Consider the following 24,242-nt stretch of genomic DNA (forward strand, 5'->3'; position numbering starts at 1 on the left):
GGCTGCAGCATGTGATGTTAAAGTTCTGGACTTTAAAAAAAAAAAAAAAAAAATTATATTCCAGCTCCTCTATTCAGTATTTACTCAAATATTTTTCTCCAAGTCCTCTGTTCAGCATGAACCTAATTCCACTTGGCCCCCTGCCCTTACTATGGCCCTGACTACAACTGTACCAGTCACAGCAGAGGATTTACTGCACCTGCCTGCCAGGATAACCTTTGGCACCTGGGCTTCCGACTGGACCTTGCTCTCCCTGCAGGGAAAAAAGAGAGAGAGAGAGACAGAGAGAGAAGTGAGAGGGTGAGGGAGCGAGGCAGGGTGGGTGATCAAAACTACAGCAACACCAACACACAGGCAGGCCATTCTGAACAGTAGTGAACGGCTTCAGAGAGCAGAGGGGATCAAATGCAGGGACATGAGCCAAGTATATTCAGAGCATGAATGCATTCACTTTGCATCAAAGTGGTCGTGAGGGTAAAAGTTATCTGGTGTCAATTCAGTCTCTAATATGCATATTTTTTAATGACCCTGAGCTTGTTTTGATTTGTTTTGCATGTTTTAAGGTTACACGATAAGGAGATCTACTGTTTACCATGAGACAAAATAAATGTACATTTTTTGTTTATAGGCATCTATCTCTTTAAAATATCCAATTGTATTTGATCAGTAAGGAAAATGTTGGTTTATTGTTCATCATTATGGTTCTGTGTATCTTTATATGCACATATACATGCAGTACATTTAATATAGTTTATACTACATATACCTTTTCAATCAGAATCAGCTTTATAGGCCAGGTATGATTGCACATAAAAGAAATTTGACTCTGGTTGTAACTTGTAAATACACAGAAACACATAAACAGAAATAATACATGTAAAAGACATATATACAGCTAGACAATAGTGCAACATACTAGTGAAAATAATAGTACTTATGTGTGATGGAGCCAAACTCATCTAAAATCTAATGCTGTGATTTATTAGTTAATTTGTTTGATCGTAACTACTAACAATGTATACTAGTACTGATATAAAAAGTGTGTGTATTGGAAATGTTACTTAAGTGCAAGTACATATGTATTATCATTAAGTAAATATTATTGGTACATATGTATAGCTGCATTTTACTATTATAGTTGGTCCATCTGATAATCTTAAGTGTATATGAAGTTGTTTATGTACTGTTGACTTATATTATTGCACCATATTCCCTAAACTGATCAAAGGATTGGGGTTAGAAGGAGTATAAATTAAAATAGAAATATTCAAGTAAAGTACATGTACATCAAACAGGTACTTAAGTACTTGAGTACTTTTTTCTGTACACACTTTTCAGTTGTGTTCTGTGTACAGACCATAGGCGCTAATTAGGTGTTAGGTTTGTATGTGTGTATATTTGACTCTCAGAAAGCATAACACACACACACACACGCACGCACGCACGCACGCACGCACGCACGCACGCACGCACACACACACACACACACACACACACACACACACACACACACACACGCACACGCACACGGACACATGCACAGAGGCAGGTTGTGTCCAAAACTCGCAGAGTACGAGTGTCCATGTATAACTTCCTTTGACACGCTCCGGACGTGCAGCCATGCTCACTTCGTGCCAGTCCCTCTCTTGGATAAATATAGTGCGTAGCACTGGCAGTTAAAACCAGACAAGAATTTGGCAGAGTGAGATTTGGACCTTTAACCGGCCAGCAGCGAGGAGGGGCTCTGGACACGGCCCGTGCTGTATTACAGTAACAAATAGTCATCAACACTTTATGCACACCATCTGGCCTTTGCTCCCATTAGCTGGAGACTTCACAATGCCAAACAGTTATGGTTATTACTGTTGCTATGGTAACTCAAGACTCAAGGCTAGGGCCGTGACCATCAGCAGCAGCAGCAACAGCGGCAGCAGCAACAGCGGTTCTGTGGGAAAAAGGGGGGCGTTTGAGGATGGACTGAGTGGGAGGACATGACGGTAAGAGAGAAAAAGTTCTCCATGATGATGAGTGGTTTGGGAACTCCCTATACTGATGACATCATCCTGAAGATGGGGACTCACTTAAAACATTGTGACAGTGAGGGGAATGTTCCACTCTGCTTTTCATGACTAAGGTCTTCTTTTTGTACAAACAGTAGTATGACCCAGCCCGACTGGAAATAGCTCTGGACACAATGCAAGATGCTCCGTGCTTAAAATAGTCAAAGGCTGGACGTAAGAGACGGAGTCATGTCTCCTCCCACTAAACAGTACATTAGAGAGTCCTTAGAAGTGATTTCCTCAGTTTAAAGAAAGAAACACAGATGAATAATAGCATAGCATCAGTTAACGTGCTGTAAAAAAAACTGAACGTTGAATGGTGAGTGGTATCGACAGATCCAGAGAAAGAAAGACAAAGGGAAACTTTGTCCAAAGCTGCAGCGTAACAGCCATGAGTGTGTCACTGTTGGCCTAGTTGGCTTGTTCCTGTTTCTCTTCTCTCTATTTTTTCTCTCTCTTTGGCATCACTTTCTGATATCCTGGAGAGCATCGCCGTAGCACAGGGCTTTGGCCAGATGTCTGTCCTCACCAGTGCTTCATAACAGGCTAATCTAATCTGGCTGCCCTGCAGGCGTGCTCGATGCGCGCACACATACACGCAAACTGAAGGTTAAACCACCTGGGAGTGGATGAGGATTGAGCTTCTTTTTTTTTTTTTTTTTTTTAAATGAGGTAAGAATGAGGTGATCAGACATCAGCAAGCTGGTCACCGTGAATGCAAAACATGATTACACAACGTAATGAAGGCAAATGCTTAAAGTACAGGTAATAGGATGTGAATCAGGTGAAGGGAAGCATCTAAAGGCAAGAGCTGATTGGAGGAATTTTCAAATGTGACTGAATAACATTACCTAATCTTAGGTTAATCTTAAATGTGAGATTAATGTATTGTGAAGAACAGTAGAAACTTGAGAAGACAGTTTACAGAGTATATATGTAATAGAGAAAGACACTTACAGGCTCTCCAGGGAGTCCAGATGGACCAGGGTAACCTTTCTGTCCCTGCAGAGACACAAATCAGATATGATAAGTGAGTATGAAACAATAACAGAAACAGGAAAAGATGAAAGAAAGCCCACAAAGACTGGAAGAGTTTAAATTTAAGTAAAAAACCTGACAAACATGAGGGAGGATCTCCTTCGGTGTGTGAGAATAAAAAGAGCAGTTTTCTGCAGAGTCAAAATGCGCATATTAATGCGAACAGACAAATTCAGTTCCATATGCAAGGAATCAATCTGCCCTTCTGTCAAGAGATCAGACTTTCCACTGGCCGTGTTCACAGAGTTATGGTGCTGGGGAGGCAGTGCCAGGATCGTGGCATGTTGAGTATATAAATGCCTTCCTGTTTGAATCAGATAGCAGGTTCCTCCCACTGCATGCAGGGCAGACTACAACACTAAAGACAGCCTGACACAGTGATTTTCTACACTTTTTGCTGACTACAGCATCACAGACCCCCAACAAAGAGCGGAGAAAAACTAAATCAAAGGTGGGAAGATATGCCTTCTCCAGACCACAGTTTGATAGAGTGAGAGAGCAAGACAGAGAGAAAAGAAAACAGGGAAAAAGTAAAGTAAAAACAGACGGGCAAAGAAAGGAAAGACTCCTGTTGTCCCGTTTTCCTAAACCACAGCACCAAAGCACCAAGCCAAGACTCCCAGAGTTCCTGTAAATCATCCTTCAACTCTGTCTTCTGACTGCAGCCGGAGAAGAGGACACAGCATCCCTCTTCCCATGATGTTACATGATCGCTCTCACTGGCTTACAGCTTCATGTCAGCTCTTTAAACAGTCATCCTCAGTATTAAACTCCTAATTCTGCTTTTTAATAGCTACAGCAACTGTGTCAACAAGACATTTTTGCAATAACACATTGTTGACTGAGTTAAAAATCAAATAAATATTTGTACATTTTCGTTAACTCCTTTATCACAGACCTAATCCGTAAACATCACATCATTCTCTGTGTATCTAAAACATATCAAAGCTTTGTTGTTGAGAACTTTTGTGCCCCACGATCGCCTCACATCATCTGGTGCACATCATCAAAGGACCACTAGGAGGAGATGCTCTGAGCTGGGATGAAAATAACAGAGTAATTCACATAAAACAAACAGAGATGTCAGCAGGTGCCGACAGACTGCTGCAACAACACAAGCAGGAATGTGTGTTTCCATATTTTTGTGAAAGCCTTATTGGTAAGCAGAACTGTGGCGAGAGCAGGGTTGGGTGCAATTGCAGACACATGGCGCCTGTGTCTCAAAACTTCCATTTGGAAATTTGGAATGGCCGGTTGTTATTTTTATTTTATAATAATTTGTTGATGTATTTGTGTTTGTTTGATGTTCACCTACACGTATCTAAACCTGAAAGTCACTCTGTTTATATGGACCGCAGCCTACTGGCTTGATTTTCTCCTTCAAATTTATTTCTGCTTTCCACCCACTTCTTGACACAACATGTGTTGTCAGGGCAGGTAGTGACCTCAGGCTATTCTCAGGCACGAAAACACATGCACGCATGTATGCACAGACAGGCAGAATAACACGCACACACACATTCACACATGAAGATACATGTACCTCATTATACCCCATCTTATTACATGGCTTACGTATAGTACAAACATGTGGAGCAGCTTATGTTCCCAAGCTGTGTTGTGAGGTCCCCTTACCACACACACACACACACACACGCACACGCACACGCACACACACACGCTGTGGTTCCCGGGTATTAACCATAGCCCTTTAACCTCAGCTCGACCATCTCAGATTCTTATCTCACTCATTAAGAGCTTGCTAATGAGAGCAGCCATTCCCACCCGTTTGCCTGTGTTTACAATGCCACTTGTTTAACGAGCATGTGTGTTCAATCAGATAAACCCACCAGAATGCTTTTCATTTACAACAGCTCCCCGGTAGCACCCTGTAAGCACCACCCCTCCCACCCCACTAAGCCGAGGAGCGCCCCGGGGAACGCTAAGCGCATTTTGGTTAAAACATAATAACAGACCACATTGTGTCTGCCGATGATATGTCACTTTTCTGACTTGTTACCAGCTACAGTTAACATTGTGGGTGTTCAAATAAGTAGAGACCACATGTCTGGTTACAACTGTACACTACAAATAAAAAGTATGTGTCCTCCACTGGACAGTGTCATGGTAGCAGAAGTCTCCCCCCTCACTTCATTAATCTCCGCTTTCATCTTTCCACCTTCTAGCTCTCCAGAATCCCTCTACAGCATGGAGCCAGATGATTGCTCGGAGTAATAGTCTGGCTCCATGCATGTGTTGCATGTACAGCAGAACATAAACCCTCCACGCGGATGTCTGGCAGGCACAGACAAAACAAACAGCGGCACGAACCTGACTGGACAATTTGGTTGAAATCTACCCAGCAAGGAAAAAAAAAAGGTTCCTCATCTCATCTCTGTCTGAACCGCAGTTTTAACAGCATGTTTACGTGCACACAGTATCTCTAATAAACTACTGCAACTGGAAGGCAGAGCAGTGATTTGTTGGACTACTTGTGAAACAGGCAAAGAAAATGATGGTTGATTTGGATTCTGCCGTAATTACAATGATGATGAGCATGTGGATTTGTTCGTTTAAACAGTGAACGGAGAGTTTGGTTTGGAACAAGTCTTCAGACAGATTAATGTCATACAATAAACTGTCATGCAGAAATGAAAGGAGCAAGTATGATTAATACACCGTCTTAGTATTCACATGATACTCTTGTTAGGAGAACTGTGATTTGGACTACACGAGAAAGGAAAATCATCTGCATAAAATCTAAAATCTAAACTAACAGCAAACAGCAACTGAAGTATCCATTATGAATGTATAGCACATTTACACAGACATTTACATTTTTCACATGCATAGTGACATGTGGAAACGTATCTGTAGTAAAGTACCTAACATCCATTACCCTGAGACCATCACACATGTTAGTATGGAACATATGTGAAAAGCACATGTACATGTAGACTTCTCATAACCAAGGACTTAACATAATGTGTCTCAAGATAGTCATATGTTACCACAATGTTACACACAAACCATTGAGTCTACATGAGTGTTTAGGGATTAGTTTCCAGCTGTCTGTCTACACAATGACTCCTCCCCTACCTAACTCCATTTTGGCTGACTAAAGACTTTATCTTTGGCCCAATCACATCTTTTTCAGATAGGTCACTGATGGCTGCACAGATGAACACGTCCTTGGCAGCTGTGTTCAAGTTGAAAAATGAATTACTTAGAGATAACAGTAATGACACCCAAAGGATCTGCACCACCACTTTGGGTCCAAAAACCAAAACTACGAGGGAACAAAATAAATCCAGTCTTTCAAAAGAAGACAAAAAAACAGTAGTTGAAAGCAAATAGCAAAACTATTGGATATAATGTTTCTTTGTAGTTGTTCAAAACAAAATATGATATTACAGTTCCAGGTCCAGAAGTATAATTCTGTGATGTTTTACAGAAATACTTTGACAGCTGGAGCAAAAAATTCATACTTGATTTATTGCCAAGAATCAGAAGAAAATATCGAAACCACTCTGATGGTGAACTATTAAGTATTAAGATCAGCACTTCTGACTGTGGGAATGTGTATTTAAAACCCTGCAAATGAAAGTTAGAACGCTACTAGACGGTGTATCTTGGCTTTCAGGTTGAAAAAGGACAGACAGTGTGAAAGACAGATGTAGAAAAGACAGACAGAGGGTGAGGAGAGACAGACCGACAGGCAGTGGGGAGAGATACAGAAGGATGGAGGCGGTAAGGTGAGACGTGTGGCTTGTAATGTGGCCTTGTAGTTGAGGTTTGGCCCAGTGCGCGTCCCCTCTCCCTGACCCTGCCTGCCATACTGAAAAACCATTCAGACTCTGCTTAGTAGAAAAAATGTTGTAAAGAGCGGAACATGCTTGGCTTCTCTGACGGTGTAAAATCAAACACTACTATCGCACTTTAAAAGGCAACCACTGCTTTCTCCATTAAAGTTTTCCATGGAAAACCAGCAGCCAAATTCCAGAATTCCCGGCTGAAACGTCAAACTGAGGCTGATTTAGAGCCAGTATGTTTGTGCGTGAGTTTGTGGGTGAGTGTGTGAGTCAAAAACGGTGGAGGGGAAGGGAGGAAAAGCTGCCGCTGTCCCGTTTTCCTAAACCGCAGAAATCCAAGCAAACGACACAGAGAGAAACATCAAGAGAGGTACGAAGAGGAAGAAACAGCACACCAGTGTTTCAGGGTGGCCGTAAGAGTGAAATGCAATGGCAATATAAGTCATCATTTCTTTTCAATAATGCATTGTGCTCGCACCAGGCCATGGTGTCTCAGTGAGGAGACCTGCATCAAGACTGGACACGCCTGGGACTTTCCACCTGAGTGGACTGAAAACGAACAGAACAAAGCCTGTTTGAGACGGTCTGTGCTGTTACAGTGCAACTCGGAGACTGACTCACACATCTGTCACACCACTGTATGTACGTAGGATTAATTAAAAGAAAGGAGCTGCTGAGGACTCCAGCAAGTTATCATGACATACTTTTTGCACAATGACAAAGGAGTTAATGAGCTTCTCTGTGTTTGTGTACGGAAAGGAAGTCGACTCCTTGTGGTTAATTGAACAAGTTTCCTTTACAGTCAACATGTCTGTGGTTCATTGACTAATACCTGAGGCCTACTCTGATGATGTCAGTCTGTGTGTATGTGTGTGTGTGTGTGTGTGTGTGTGTGTTGGGATGAAGTTCCTATGGCGACAAGTCCCCAGACAACGAGCTAGGATGCCATTCTGATAAGTAGCGGCTATAGGATGCCCTTGGGTTTTATTAAGACAATTTACTGAGCCTCTGCACGGCTCATCTCAGAGCACACAGGTAGAAAGTGCTGCTGATGGTAAAGAGTGTGTTTCTGTCCCTGTCAGGTGATTTTACCCTCATGCTAAAACAATCATTTTGCCTAATCTGAGTTGTATTAGAGGTCAATGGGCTGTCACTTGCGGCTGTGATTCAAACGTCACTGGCTGACCTTCTGATAGGCCCTCAAATCACTGCCGTTTAGTTTAAAGCCGTCTGTGAAATTTTTCCACCAGCTTTACATTTTGTTCCATCCAGGCTGAGTGTGTGTGAACAGAGAGAGACACAAATGGACATAGACACACACACTCAGCGAAGCAGACTCCTAACCGAAGCCATATGTTGCGCTTGAGGTAGACGTCCAGCTAGAGTCTGACACTGTTACAGAGCACTGTGGCTGTGAGAAGAAAGCGCATACATCCAGATGTACGTTACACCTCTGCTGAAATGCACACAGTCTACCTGCTTTATTCAATTACTTAAGTAATTCCTCCACTTCGCTCGAAGTTGATGCATCTCAATGTGTGTTTACAACTGTTTGTTTGGGAGAAGGGGAAATGGACCATTTTGGTGCAGACCTGACGAGCACACAAGAAGCATCGAAACACATGGTGATAATGGCTTACAGTCTTGGCTTATTGGCACTTGTATTCTTTTCAATTGACTAATTTCAGTTGGAGTTTATTTAACACTATTATATTGAATTTGTCCTAAAAGCACCTGAAGCAGCAGAAGCCTCAATTAAACCATTTAGACATGACTTTTAGTTGTTGTTTTTTTTTTTTGCAGTTTAATACTTAAAACTAACTAACAACAATTTTACCTTCAACATTTTGCTATTTCATCTGTTGCTTAGTGACCCATTTTGATGATTATTATATGAATTTTAGCAAACTATTTCAACTATTTTTACATTACTTGTAGCTTAAAGCTCATTCTTCTTCTCTGCTAGCAAACTAACAAGTGTTAGCGAGCTTGCATGCTTAATTGCCGCACGTAGTATTCAGGTAATTGCTGTTGCTTTTTTAAACGTGCTGAGCTCTAACTGCTGAAGTACCCTCAGGGGACGAGCACGCTCGTTTGGGAATCACAGCTATAATTTGATGTCTGTTTTACATGCACACAGGACTGCATGAACAAAGACACACAAATCAGACAGATTCCCTCTCAGACGGTGCTTGTTACACACCTGTTTGTCCTATTTTTTGACAAATGAATCGGGAATCACTTAACTTGTGACTTTAGGAACATCTAAGACACTGGTAATTTTGTGTTTGGGTGCACGAGTGCAAGATCCCCATCCTGTTTCCCCTGTTGACAAAAAACCCTCCCCCTTCATCTCCTATGACATCCTTCCTGCCAATACTAAGAGCCCTCTGTGCAGGATCCAGTGAAACATATGGAATAAGTGGTGAGCACAGCACAAAAGGAGAAAGAGAAATGGAGAGAATCAGGAAGGAGGAGAGATCAAACATGAGTGGATTACACACAAACAAGACCACACAGACACAATACACAAATGACACACAAAAAAAAGGGTGACAATGACTCATGCACTGTCTTTCCCAAACGATTCAAAGATGTCAAAGTTTGCAGATGTAAGCAGTATTCTCACACAAAACATCAGCAGGAATATGGGCATGTCAGGAGATCTTTAACTTTATTTTATTGAAAGTAACTTTATTGAAAGCTCTACAGGGAGCTGAGTTCTTCAGTCTTACCTTTCGACCCTCTTGGCCAGTCAGTCCAACCGGGCCCATAATCCCTGAGTCTCCCTGGAACACAAAGTGAGAATGTCAAATGGCAGGAATGTCGGGTTATGCAAATAGCAATTATAAATGTACTCAAAGCATGCCAAACGGGGTGTTGTTACCAACTAATGTAGCATGTAAGTAAAGTAGGGATATAATACCTTCTCTCCTTTAGGTGCTGGCCCAGGTGAGATGCCAGGGTCACCTTTTTTGCCCTGAGAGAAAGAAAAACACAAGGATAATTTTGTATAGGTGAAAATGACCCAACGTACGCATTTGATATTTTTTTTAAATAATTTCTCTGGCCAAAACTTTTCATTTGGACTTAAAGCTGCAAAAGCTTTTTTCCATAAATAACATAATATTGAATAAAAGGTCCAAAAGTGAAAATAGAAAAGGGATTGAGTTGTCATGTGACTGTGTGAAATTCAGTAATACAGATGCTTTTCTTTTTGGGCTCAGTGCTCCTTCAGTCTCTCACACACACACACACACACACACACACACACACACACACACACACACACACACACACACACACACACACACACACACACACACACACACACACACACACACACACACACACACACACACACACACACACACACACACACACACACACACACACACACACACACACACACACGCACACACACCAAGCTTCATTGTCAGCAGGTAACAATAACGGGGCTTCAGCACATCAAAGCGATGGATCGGAAATTACACTGCGTGCTGACTGCCTCTCTTTCCCTTTTGGGACCCCTGCCATTTACAACTTTGTTTCATTTATTAACGATGAAAGAGCAAAGATTGCAGCGCACCCCGAGACATCAAACGCGTCATAATCTTTCTTTCAACACACTTGCCAGCCCGCTCTGCACCAGTCTGCCTACAATTTACTGAAGTGTTCATTCACTGAGGCACAAGTTCAGATCACTCCTGAAGATCCTTGTGTTTACCTGACAACACATGTTTACTGGTGAGCTTAACTTGTAAGAAGACTTTGTTACATCTGGACTGTCAGACTGTTCACTTTTGTTTTCAGTTTTTTTGATAAGCTATGTTAACCAGACATTATTTATACATTACAATAAAATCGTCCTTGCAATTCTCAGCAAGAAAGTGAGCTTCCCAAAATGTTGAACTATTCCTTTAACCACAAGTCCACAGCAATTTCTATTTACCACAAGTGGAAACTGTTCATTGTGCCAACAACCTGTATCAACATGTGGCTTGTTGCCCAAAGGACATTGGCAGGAGCTACAGATAATCTCTGTCACCATGACTATTATTATCAAGGTAATGTCTCACTTTTAGATTATTAAAGTAAGATGTGTAATATAAAATGATCTTGTTGGTTAATTAGTTTAGTTGACCAGGAATTAATGAAATCTCAGTAAAAAAATAAATAATATAAATATTTTGTGAAATAAGAAAGATACCATCATGACCCTTGTTAATTGTGTATTTTGCACACTCAGACAAATTGTTCAACATTTGTTACATTTTTCTGTCTTGCCAACATGAGAAGCTCAATACCACCTTCATGTCAGTATGCTAAATACAATGCTACAACCAGCAGACAACTAGCTTAGCTTAAAGACAGGAGAAAGAGATGATGATCTATTGCCAGCTGTTCAAAGGTAACAAAATCCACTCCTGTTTCCAGTCTTTATGCTAAGCTAGGTTTAGAGCTGCTGGCAGGTATTTAACATATGGACATTAAAGTGGTCATTTAACTCTCACAGAGAAAGTGAGTGTATGCCCCAAGTACGTGAGAGCTAATAGCAGAAAATAGGGGCATAATAATAGGAAGAGATTTGGTTAAAGTGCAGAATGGGATTTAAAATAACAGAAAAAGAGAAGGACTGATGTAAAAATCACAGAGAGAACGACTAGCACAGTCTCTGAGGGACTTTGTGAAGGTCAGGGGTGATGAGTGTGGGAGGTGTGACCACAGTTGTCATTTGTGTAAAGGCATTTTTATAATGCACCTTAAATACAGGTATTGCACCTCACTCTGTACCCTAAGCACACATTGTCAGAGGTCAAGGGTGTTTGCTAAAGCTTACATCAGTCCAGATAATCACACAGGGGGAAGCAGAGAATTTGTCTTGGGCAGGGTCATCTCCTGTTCACGCGTTAAAATTGGACAGATTTATTTGGAGTTCTCACTTTCCGACTCTTAATGTCTTTCCCTGGAGCTCTGATAAATCACTTCGACCCCCTGGTGTCAACACACCTCTTTTTTCTCTCTCCATTCGGGTTTCAGTGGAAGCGCGGACTCACATTCATTTTGCACAGAAATGTAAAATAACAGTTTATGTCAACATATATTAGAGAATATTTTGTCAACACAGAAAGCTGACATCTCTAAGAATTCAAAAAATATTCAGAAAGTCTATGTGAAGCACACATGTTAAAGTGATCGTCAGCATTAAGCTCTGTGGTGTGTGCGGTGTCTAGAGCTGCCAGATATGAAGTCCTGCTGTGAACTTTGATGGACCTGACTCTTTAGCCATTAAGCTCCAATAACTGTCTACTCCTTTATGAGTTCCAGCTGATATTTAAAAAACTGAAAATGTAACATTTCCTCATAGGATTATCATTCACCTTAGAGGCAAGAGAATATCAAAAACTTTTTATTAAATTAACGAAAGAGGCAGGAACACAATCATGTTTCCGTTTCACGTGGAAAAATCACTTGTGATCGTGAGTTAGACTAAGAGTGTGTACCTTGAGCCCAGGTGGACCAGGTCGGCCGGGGTTACCATGGGGACCGGGGGCGCCCTGTGGAAAAGCCAGAAAGAGGGAAACATAATCAAAAGGTGATGGGGATCTCAATCAGTCTTCATATGGGGATGGAGCTGATGCAGACTGTGGCTTAGCTACAGTGAAAGAGACCAGAGAATGGGGGTGGGGGGGACAAAGACCGTCTGGAGAACCTCAGCCCTCGTGCTTTTTTAACCTATTTTCCTATACATCAGCTGTGTGTGGCTCTGTCTGTGTGTGTGTGTGTGTGTGTGTGTGTGTGTGTGTGTGTGTGTGTGTGTGTGTGTGTGTGTGTGTGTGTGTGTGTGTGTGTGTGTGTGTGTGTGTGTGTGTGTGCATGTGTGGTGGTGGTGAGGTATTTGGTGTTGGGGGTAGAAGGTTATGAAAAATGGGTCTCTCTGGAGCTGCTTCACCATATGGATGTGGTTTTCCTGCCCGCCTTTTGCCTCACACTCCACTAAGCCCCCGACCCACCCACTACCTGACACACACACACACACACACACACACACACACACACACACACACACACACACACACACACACACACACACACACACACACACACACACACACACACACACACACACACACACACACACACACACACACACACACACAAACAAACACACATTTGCCAGGCATCTTAATGAGTAATGCAGATCATCCCATATCATAACATGTTGAATTCCTCCGCTGGTGTGCGTTTCTGTCCGCGCTGCCAGTTGCCAAGGAAATGAACACAACACGGCGAGATCTACGGTGGCAGCATATTGGTAATGTGAACCATATCACTCTGTCCAGTGGCCCCCCATGGGAAGGTTTAGCAGAAAAACTCTGGAAGCCAGATCATGAATATTCACCCGTTTTTCTTTTGGTTTGAACAACAGCCTACAGACAGAAGCACCCGGGGGGTCTCTACATCTCCGTCATTCATCCGTCTGTCCGACTGTCTGCCTTCTCTTCCTCTGAGTGACTTTTTTTCCTGTGGATCGCTGACCTCACTACTGCCCTCCCCGTGGTGTAGCACCCTTGGGCCCCTGACCCAACCCCCATCCTGGGTCAAGGGGGATGAGCAAGTCAGAGAGGGCGGAAAAAGACCCACAACTGCTTTAAGAGCCGGGTCAATGAGTTTCATTGAGGTGAGTAAAAACAAATGAGGAAGCCATTATGTGAGCGTGATCTGGTGTGCAGCATCAAAAAGCCAACTGACATCAGACAGGCAGCTCTCTATCATCCCACAGAGGAAAAAAAAAAAAAAGTAGTCTGAGGTTTGGGCTGGGTTATACAGCTCCACAAAAAAGTCCTTCAAAAACAGACATACTGGTCGTGTGCAGACATGACAACATAAATCCATTTTGCTGCAACTACTCTTGCTGTCAAAGAGTGCTTTGATGACTGTTGTGTCTGATTCACGTGAGACGGAGCTTTTCATGAATGAACAGGACATTACGAAGGTGTTACCTGTTGTGATTCACAGACACTCAAGATTTCCGAACAGATTAATGGCAAAAACACCTGATCTGTTTTGAACTTGTTGTGGTTTACATTGAAGATATTTTCATTCCAAGGGTTCTCAAGTTTTAAAGCTCTTGCCTCTGGTCCTCCCACAGTCTTCCCCTTTCATTTTTTTGGTTTGTATGCAGCTGGCATTCCTCGAGAGTTGGTCTGTCCAGACAGTGTTACGGGATGCTGCTCTTTTGCCCTAAATACTGTAAACCTAAACAAACTAGACATGTTTGAATTACATGCTTCAGAATTAACCCTGTGGTTCACCGCAGGTTCGGCAGTGCACTGGTAGGCACCAACATTTGGTACAGTACTCTTGCCTCCATGTCGTGTCCCTTTCTCTCACAACAGGTGTCTAATTAGAGAAGACCAGGGTGGGGCGCACACAAGCTGAGGGCTATCAAATAAAAAAAACACCACGCTCTGAACAGCGATGCAGGGCGTTGCTGTGGTTCCTGTGGTAATAACGCTGCTAGCTTTGTGCAATTCTCGGTCGAGACAAAATAGAGAAAATCAAAACAAACGATAGCCCCTGATGTTTATGAATATCTGTGCTTGAATCTGCAAAAATGTCCAACACCATATGTGCAACCTACAGCCAAGATATACCATGCATGCACTTAAATCTGGACGCATGACTTCACTCCCAAGGTTACATTCCCACACAGAATATTTTAGACGAGCCCTTTAAGTGGGCTATGCTGTAAACATAGTCTGACTTTCAACTGCAGCTTGTAAAAGACACTTTAAATGTATATACAGTCAGCGTTTTAAAGATAAAAGAAACTATGTATGATGCTGTGCCAAATAAGAGCTGATGGGGCAAGATCTGATTAACTAATATCAGATCAAGAGAGCATGTGAAATGGCTGGACATCTTCATAATTATTAGATTCTCAGTCGGCACACGCATGCAACAGAAACTTTTCCTCTTGGGAAATAAGGAAACTATTTCACTCTTTGTTATAGTCTTAAGCATGTGTTTTGCCATTTTTGAATAAAAAAGAGTGGAATTTGCAGCCTAATGTCACACGAATTACAGTAAAACTTCATAATAATAGAAACAGACAGGGTGAATGAATTGCTTCAAAAGCCAACGCTTTAAGAGTTAAATACATCATGCAGTGGACGGAGTATATGAAAAAGGAAATAGTAAGTAATCCAAAGTATTATTAAGGCATTTACAACAATAACAGTAATAGCTCACAATGGCAATGACAAGTTTGAAAATTACGATGGAAACCAACAGCTAACATTGTGCCAGCACATTTAAAATCTGGTATTTAAAAATGCATTGAAGTGCCCAACGAGGATTGCCAAAATAGTGAATTAGAGAACGGTCTGTGATTTTTACAGTCATGGAGCTTATTACAGTAATGTTTCCAGAGGAGAGATCCATACACACAGTTTACTCTGGGGATTATAAAGACCCTTAAAAAGCTAATCTGTTGACTGTTGTTACCAAAAGAGCCCAACACACAGCCCTTGGTGGAGCTCAGCACATTTATTCATTTGAAAGCTCTGCAGGTTCCTGTATGTGCAGCAGGGATCTGAATTCGTACCGGTGGAGCTGGGTGGGGGAAATTTGTTTAGTGACAGAAGGAGCGGTTTAGAGGGGAAGCATGAGGAAAGATGGGTGACAGAGATTTTTTTTCACTCAGACAAAGACCCTTTTGACCCAGCAGGCTCCAGACGAACATGCAGCCGGTCCTCGGATAGATACGGGGCCTGTGCTCTCAGGATGCATCCACGTTTCCTCTCACACCCCTCTACCAACCGTCGTCCCTCCACACCCACAAACAGACTTGAAACAAAAGCTCCGCCTGACTATTCACGGACACCTAGCAGAAGCGTCTGTACTGACATCCGTTGCCATAGCAACGGCATCTCACACTCACATGTGTGGGATCAGAGGTCAAGGTTCATGGGTGGTTCTTCTTGGGCTCAATGGTGCTCTGTGTGTCATCATACAGACTTCCAGTAATCCAAGGCTACGGAAAGTCGTGCAAAAAAACATGTGGAGCTGATAACAGCTATTTTCAGCAAAACCCTGAGAGTAAACTAGTTTTTCACCTAGAGGATGATGCTCATGATCAAATCATGCTTCGCCACCTGTGAGCCTGCAGCATAAATTCAGATTTGGAGTTAATTATTTCAGTCATCAGCAACTGAATGTTTTGCCTAAATTGAAACCACACTCTCATCTGACCGTGAGGGGAAAGTGTGCGCAGCCTGTTTTTGCGTGGAGTGCGCGTTTGCGTGTGTTAATATGCCTACATGCATCTCCGAGTTTGCACACACACATGGCAGCGGCAATTAAACTTGTTAAATGCTGTTGTTTACAGGAAAACTCCATAATCTGTCTCACTCTTCATATCAGCAGGCCATAAACACAGCCACACATGTCTGAGCCACAGTGTGGGATTAGTGCTGCGGCATGTATGCGCTCCCGTGTGAGCCCCGATGTGTGCTGGTGTGTGTGTGTTAAACAAAATGACTGTGAGGTCACAGTCAGACACTGGCGGTGTGTTTGCAAGTGACCCCAGTTAAAGTGGCATCAAAACCGATGGCCTTCACAAGTGCTTTTTTATTGAAAAGACTTGTTTTCATTGTTTGCGCTTTGCAAACCAACCACTTCCACTGACAATGCCGCAGGCAGTTTAACAGCTGGTTTAGCTGTTTATCTGTGGCGGACAAAGACCATGTCCAAGTCACCAGGATGTAAATCAGTATGGGGTGATTGGTCGAGACATAGTGTTGATGTATGAGGTTGGACACAAGTCACTGGAGCTTCACCAACAGCAAGTCACAGTTGAACTGTCCAAACCAGTCCAACCTGTTTGTTGCAACTGATTTTTCAGATTATTTGTTGCGAAATTATCAATACTATTCATTATTTTGATTCATTGTCTCTAGTTTAAACTATAGAAGCTGTTCTTAAAAAACTTGAGTTTTCTGCAGCTTTCTCCAAGTGAGAAAAGCTGCAGCTGGGCTCTGCAAAAAATATTTCCACTAAGAATCATACTTGGCATGACCAAGTTCACAAAGCTCTCTGCTTAGATTTTTTTTTTTTTTAAGCCCAATTAAAGTTTTATTCCAGGTAGGTTTGATTTGGATCAGAAATACACCTAAGTGGGACTGATGTTGTGGAACTGCCATAACAGACGGGACGGGAGGTGCTGATGGGACTTAAATAGCTTTAATTAGAGCCAGACAAAGAGCTCCTTATACATCTATAGCCGTGTAGGATCACAAGGACTTTAGCTTAAGAGTCTCTCAGGCACAGAAAAACAAAGTAATAGTTAAAAAAAAACAGAAATATAAAGGCAAATACATCCAAATACAACATATATGCAGTGTAGTTATTCATTTTTGATGTATTTAGATGAATCTACTGTCTAGACCACTAGAGTTTCTTGTTTAAAATATATACACGTAATTAAAGTTGTAAAACAAGGAGACAGATTTTATCCACATCTGTAATATGGAAAAAAAAACCTGACTAAATCTGGAGCCATGCTAGCATCGAGGTTGTACTTGTGTGCGCTAAATGCTAACATCAGCATGCTAAAAAAACACACTGATGATTAGCAGGTACAATATTTCTGCCTGTTCGATATCTTAGATTAGCATAATTGCTATTTAGTGCTAAACAACTGAAATTGATGGTCACGCCATTTTATTTTTTGAGGGAAAAAGAAAAAGTTATTACAATCCGTCCTGAGGGAGGAATGAATGTCCGCACCAAGTTTTATAGCAATCCGTCCAACAGCTGTTGAGACATTTCTTTCAAAAACACAAATATAAACCTAAATGCTGGCAAGAGAGGACATTCAGTGCAACGGGAATAACGCTGCCAAATTCAATCGCAATCCATCCAAATGTTATTGAGAAGATTTCAGTTTGGATCGTGTGGACGCTGCAATAGAACCACACTACTTGTCACTTAAAAAAATTTCAGTCTGAATTCATACATTAGGGACTGAGAGAAACAGAGGAAGCAAAGGAGAATTTCTGAAAGAAGACCCTTGAATGAGACTATATCTATTTAACTGCCTTGGAAAAAGAGGCCTTTCATGAGTCTAGAATGGGATTCCTATGAAGTCTTGGTGCAGCAGCTCAGGCAGGAGAAGAAAGTCCAGAGGAGCCATGTGTTCTCTGTCTGTTTACAGTGCTTTTATTAGGCATCCTGTGGCACAGGCAGCCTTTTGAAAGGCCGTCTTTATAGGAGCTTTCCTGTTTATGCTTAGGGGTGGGAGGTCAGCACTCGCAGCCCCGTGCTGAATATGGTCAATCTGCTGACATAGGAAAACTCTGTGTGTGAGTATGAGAGAGTTTGTGTGTGTCAGCTGGTTGACGGGAGGGATTTAAAGTGATGTGGGAGCCCGGCTGTTGCAGGTTATTATTGTGACTGCAGAAAACAGACCAGGACTTTGCCTTTTGGGCCGAGACGTGCAGATACAGTCGTCTCGGCCGTCGCCTGTCTGTGCGTCTGTCTGTCTTTCTGAGTCACTTCTCTGCCGGAGGAGGTTATGAAGACTGTTTGTCTTTGAGCTTTCAGTCAACACCTACGTCAGCAGCAGTAGCACAAACACAAACACACAAACACAGCACACACACACACACATAGATTCCCACTATAAACCTAAATGAAGACATTTCTATTTATACCTTTCCATTAAAAAAAATCTTGAGGTAAAACACCAAATTATTTCTAGATGTTACAAATTGAAGTGTATTTGATTTTCCTGGAGCTGTTTAAAGCCGAGGAGACTTACCCGAGCACCCCTCTTGCCTGCCAGGCCTGGCTTCCCTGGAGGTCCTGGGAGTCCCTGGAAAGAGATGATTCAGTGAGTGTTGCATGCTGATGTACCACACACAAGATCTTCATCTAACATACTCTGTCAAAACCCATTAGGTCATGAAGACTCTTTACATTGAACTCCTCCACCTCACACAGGCTGCACTGTGTCTGCAGGGTAAAAAAAAAAAAAAGTGACACCTTTTCCCTCTGAAGTAATTCCATCTCAAGGTGATGAGAGTTCAGCCTTATCCATCAGGACGTTCGGAGCCTGTGTGGCAGGAAACCATAGAAACACTAGAAATAACAGGTCATTTCCTGCACCACTCAATGCCCCTGTGTGTCTTTATCGGGCTCGTGCTCGTTCGTTTTCTTTTAATCAAAAAGGAGGAAAAGGAGCAGTGAGGAAAAACAGAGCGCTTGTGGTTATTTCGGCTAACAAGACCAACCTGCAGGGCGCTGGACTCGGATATAGGCTTGTGTTAAAGCATCTGTACAACATTTTCAAAAAATTTCGTCCATCGTAAAATGCATAGCAGTATCTTTACTACAGCATTAAATCGGATGCCTGAGATAACACGGATATGTGAATGTAATAAAAAAGCAGCAGCATCGACCATAAAGTGCAGCTATTGATGTGTCGGAGTTGTGCCCTTTCTGTAGATTCCTCATCTCAATTTTCACAAGGCTGTGAACTTTAAGAGACAAGGGACTACTTCAAAAACAATTTCAACAGCACACACACAAACCTGAGTCTAAAGGTTATGATCATAAACACTGCCTGTGAAAACTGTGTCAGATCTGGCTTACATCTCTCTGACGATTATAATTGGCCCCCCACCGTCTCTTCCAGGATGACCTCCAGGGTTGAGACCACCCTTAGTGTTGCAGGTGATGTTCTCTATGGTGGCCCAAAGACCTGTCAACGCCAACACACACTCCTGTCTGTCCTCACACTTCCACCCACTGCTTCAGCTCCTCCTTCCTGACACTTGTTTGTTTGTTTATTTACTCCCACCATCTTTTCGTCTTTGCACCTGTCCATCTTTAACCTTTTTGTTTTTCTGAGAGAATTTGTTTGATTGCTGCTCTGTACCCAGCAAAGTCACAGTCTGATGAAGTTTCCATATCAGTAAGCATTTTCCAGTCACCACATTTTAAAACAAAGTGTGATTACGACGGCTGTTTTCAGTTATGATGTTTAGATTTGCTGGATGTGCCAATGAGGAAGTCCGAATTATGTATTGTGCACAAAGTTTGGCTTCTACGTAGAAAAAATATACTTAAATTGACTTGTTTGTCTTGAAATGAATTCAAAACTACTGGTGTATACACACTGCAAATTTGCACATTCCCTAAACTCTAATCTTTTATTGCCATAATTTGACAAATTGAACCCGTTTTAGGCTTCTTAGCTGTGGCAGCATTTAAGTACACAGCCTGCAGGTACAATTTAACTGAAGCTGAGATATGCACGGAGTTTAAAAACAGTCAGTCAGGTTTAAATTAAAGTTAATCTCTGGACTGGTACTTTTTTAATAAAAAAAAAAATATCAAATCAAAACTCCTTTCAACAAAATTCAGAACATATAAATGACATTCAGGTGTGAAGTGAACAACATCTCGAAGAAAATCATTTTTAAAGAAATGGCTGTGCCGTTTGTGTGGCTGTGCTGGATGTTTCTCCTGGCAGAACAGAGTCCAGCTTCTCTGCATGATGGAAAGTCCAAATCACACATCTACTGTGTTTCACTTGAAGAGTCTTTAATGTTTTAGGCAGCCAGAGAATGACAAAGCTGAACCTGAATTAATGAATTAAAAGTTTCTGATTTTCAAACGTGTCAAAATGTGTGTGTGAAAGAGTATGTAAAAGGCTGTGGGAAAAAGTGTGAGAGAAAGAGTATGTGCATGACGTGTGTTTATAAAATCCAAGGTATGTTGAAAAGGAAGCGTGACTGAGTTCATCTGGGATCTCCCTGCACAGAGACACACACAAATGCATGCACATTTACAATAAATTATCCATCCAGTCTGTTATGTCCTCCTATGACACTCATTTCCATGACCATTTTATCTAAAGTCTCTGCAGATTTTAGTGCAATTCTGGGCCATAATTCCACTACAGGCTACATTTTTTTATCTGATCCTTTTGAGTTTTGCAAGGTTGGATGTTCAGGCAAAGACTTGTATTAAAAGCACTCCTCTAAGATTGGTATAATTTAACTTATTTGGCATAACATAAGCACTCATAAATGTGCCAGACAGTTTTTTGGTGAATGACCTTCTAACTTCCCTTAATGATGCTTCCACAATTTATTTTCTATGGTAGATTACTGCATTTCATAGTAAGATTACAGGTACTGCTTTTTAATGGCAGTAATTTGGTTTGCTGTAATGACAGTAAAGTCTGCTGTGGACATCGGGACAGAGGTAAATTAGCCAATCCTAGACACACTCTACTTTGCAGTCTACAGCAGCAAATTACTGACTAGGAAGAAGCAAGGCACACGTATCAAACATGAAGGCCCTGCTCACACTTTAAACTAAGATACAAGTAAAAACATACCCAAGAAACACAGAGAGAGACGTGGAGTCTGATTACTCAGGCCACACTTGGATAGGGGGGGTGGTAAATTCACTGTATAGACAATTATGTGTAGCTTATAAAATGATGAAACTCCCATATGGAAAAACTTGAACAATTAAAAGTTATTTTCTCTGCTCTGTGGCCAAGTTAAATATGAGTGTATATTTTATGTTAAGTGGCTGTCACAGTTTACCCAAGAATGAAATGAAATATGAAGTTAAATGTGATCTCTAGCGGTCATTTGAGACATAACTGAGAAGCACTCTGATGCTCGGTGTGAACTGAACTCTGTGGAAAAAAAGGGTAAAAGTGGATCTGGCTGCTTCAGTGTTCCCACTTCCAGCAACACACCAAAAGGCCAAGCCTACCTTTGCATTGGGAAGCTGAATGTTTACTGACTGCTCTGACCCTTGACCTTGCTTTGAAAGGGGGCCATGTGACCTCCACTAGCAGTCTCTGACAGAGGAATCTGGTGCAGAGACGGCAAGGCGTCAGACCTGACACGTCACACCCAGCCTGGAGGCTCAGAGGAAGGAGGGAAGAAGGGAGAAAAATCAAGGACTTCTAACCTGTGTGGAGAAGGAGATGGTCCCATATTAACCTACACATCTCTGTGGTTTCATATTTCTAACCCCGCAGCAGTTTAATCCAACCTGGTCTGTCATTGGGTAACAAAGACCAGCACAAACTGGGATGACCTCAATGGAGTGATTCTTAGCTGACTTTTACTGCTTTATTAATGTAAACTAGTAAAACTCAGCACATGTGACTGCCAACACAAACAGATGAGACATTCACTGCATGTTTCTGGTTCATCTTGGAGAACATTTAGAGATGATTTGCCTTTTTTGTAGCACTTGCACACCAACACTCAAACTAACTGCCTCAGGCTGAACAGAGGTTCTTACCGTCAAACCTTCGTCTCCCTTCTCTCCCTTAGATCCGTCCAGCATCGAGAACTGTGTAGGTGGCACCTCCCAGCTCTGGAAGCCATCAGTCGCAGGTGGTGTTACTGCATTGAATGAAGGCTTGGTAGGTCGCGGGGTGACTGGAGCCCTGGTAGTTTTGGGTGGCTTTGTGGGCTTGGTAATCTGTTTTGAGACTGGCTTGGGAATCTGTTTTGAGACTGGCTTGGGGTTTTTAACGGTTGTAGTTTTGGAGGTTGTTGATTTTGAGGAGTTGACTTTGGATATTGTTGGTTTGGATGGGGCAACTTTGACAGAATTTGATTTGGGAGTGGCTTTGGGTGACGTAACTTTGGGCTTGGGAGGTGGTTTCTTGGCTGGGGTGGGTTGTGGTTTCCTTGTGACGGCACCTTGGTCTGATAAGGCGGAGTCGGGCTTTGTCTTGGAAGGTTTGGTGCTGGTAGTGGCTGGAGCAGTAGGTTTCTTCTTGTTGTCTGTTCCTGCGATCGTCTTTTTCAGGTTGATTTTAGGAGTGGGCTTTGGGGGAATGGGTTTGGAGGGTTTCTGATTTGAAGCTTTAGACGTGGAGGGTTTTGGGGTTGGTGATTTCGTGGGTAGTGCTCCTGTCCTGAGTGGTGCTGTGACGGTTTCGGTCCTGGTCTTGGGAGGTGGGGAGGCCAAACCAAGCTGGGTTGTGACTGGCATCACAGTCCCCAGAACGGGTGTAGGAAGGCTCCCATGGTTCGGCTTTATCGTTTGGGTGGGTGCCACGTATCTGACAGCCGAGGCAGCAGCAGCAACACTCCTGGCAAGGCTCAACCCCGTCGGCTTCCTGGCAGTTTCTGGGCCACCACGTTTAGGGGTAGCAACAGTAGCTGTGATGTTTGTTTCTCTCGGTAGGATAGGCAGCAAAGGAAGAAGGTTAGGCCTGTATGTGTCAGCTTCCCTGCACTGTTTCTTAATGTACCTGCAGTAGTTGTGAGCTGCCTGTGCAGAAGGGACCAGGTCAAACTGGCAGATGGCTCCTTCAAAGTGTGCTGAAGCATGCTGCTGGCTTGTCCTCCCCAGCAGGAAGGAGCCCTGCAGCTCTGGAGCCAGTCCTTCCTCACTGTCCCACCCAAAGTCTGCATGAACACTCTGCTCTCCGCAGGAGGCATATAGAGTCACTTTCTGTCCATTAATTCCCACCGCCAGCTGGTGCCACTGGCCATCGTGGGGCTCATAGGGCAGTGACACCGAGGTGTTGGGTCCTGTGTGGAGGACCAGATTTCCCGGTACAAGCTGCAGACCAAGAAGGAGCTTCTTGCGGCCTGAGAGCAGGGTGAAGAGGAAAGCACTGTTGACACGGTGTGAGCGTACACTCAGGACCAGTGCCAGGTTGGGCCAGATGGCCGCTGGAAGGATTGAGCGCAATGGAGCCTCGATGTGCGCCCGCTGGTTGAGGATGATTCCCGATCTGAATGGAATGACCCCAGCTGGCACCGAGCGTGACAGCTTCTCTCCCTTAAGCCCCAACTTTTGGAGGATGTCCACATCTGGAAAGAATGTAGAGCGGTGTTAGATACGTGAATAATTATGACAGCCTTGTTTATGAAGATTATGCCAATTATTATGAACTCTCCTTAGTACCTGGCAAGAATATTTCAAGTTTTACTCTTAAGATTGACGACTCTACATCATACCTCTGATCACATCTGTTTGGTTGATCCTTGATCAGTCATATACAATAAATAAAGATGACAATATTTCTCATCATAATCATTGGGAACAAGGCTTAACATAAACACCACCAGAAAGTTTAGAATTAATAAAAGAAAACAGGACTACAACAGGTCTATTGTAAGAAGAAATGACTTTCACAGAGCATCTGGCCTCATTAGAAACTTTTGCTATGTTGTTCATTTGTGTGTTCATCAGAGCACTCATCACACTCATCTGTGGAAATGATACATGTTAAATGGTAGTGAAAATGGAAACACTGACTCTTGAG

The 24,242-nt window shown here is 42.6% G+C and overlaps 1 protein-coding gene across 1 annotated transcript in view; it reads right to left on the reverse strand.

Annotated features, from left to right (window-relative positions):
- Positions 1 to 24,242, reverse strand: part of col27a1a (collagen, type XXVII, alpha 1a) — a 67,502-nt gene that overhangs the window by 32,970 nt on the left and 10,290 nt on the right. The window contains exons 3-9 of the mRNA XM_069715698.1: positions 22,256 to 23,787; positions 18,738 to 18,791; positions 12,415 to 12,468; positions 9,837 to 9,890; positions 9,646 to 9,699; positions 3,018 to 3,062; positions 200 to 253 (exon numbers count right to left, since the gene is read on the reverse strand). Coding sequence (XP_069571799.1) covers positions 200 to 253; positions 3,018 to 3,062; positions 9,646 to 9,699; positions 9,837 to 9,890; positions 12,415 to 12,468; positions 18,738 to 18,791; positions 22,256 to 23,787 — 1,847 coding nt within the window. The remainder of the gene's footprint in view (positions 1 to 199; positions 254 to 3,017; positions 3,063 to 9,645; positions 9,700 to 9,836; positions 9,891 to 12,414; positions 12,469 to 18,737; positions 18,792 to 22,255; positions 23,788 to 24,242) is intronic.

The sequence above is a fragment of the Brachyistius frenatus genome, unplaced genomic scaffold (genome assembly GCF_029030835.1).
Source record: "Brachyistius frenatus isolate BFR_SWC_R1_liver_20210118 unplaced genomic scaffold, ASM2903083v1 Contig_146, whole genome shotgun sequence".
Lineage (NCBI taxonomy): Eukaryota > Metazoa > Chordata > Actinopteri > Embiotocidae > Brachyistius > Brachyistius frenatus.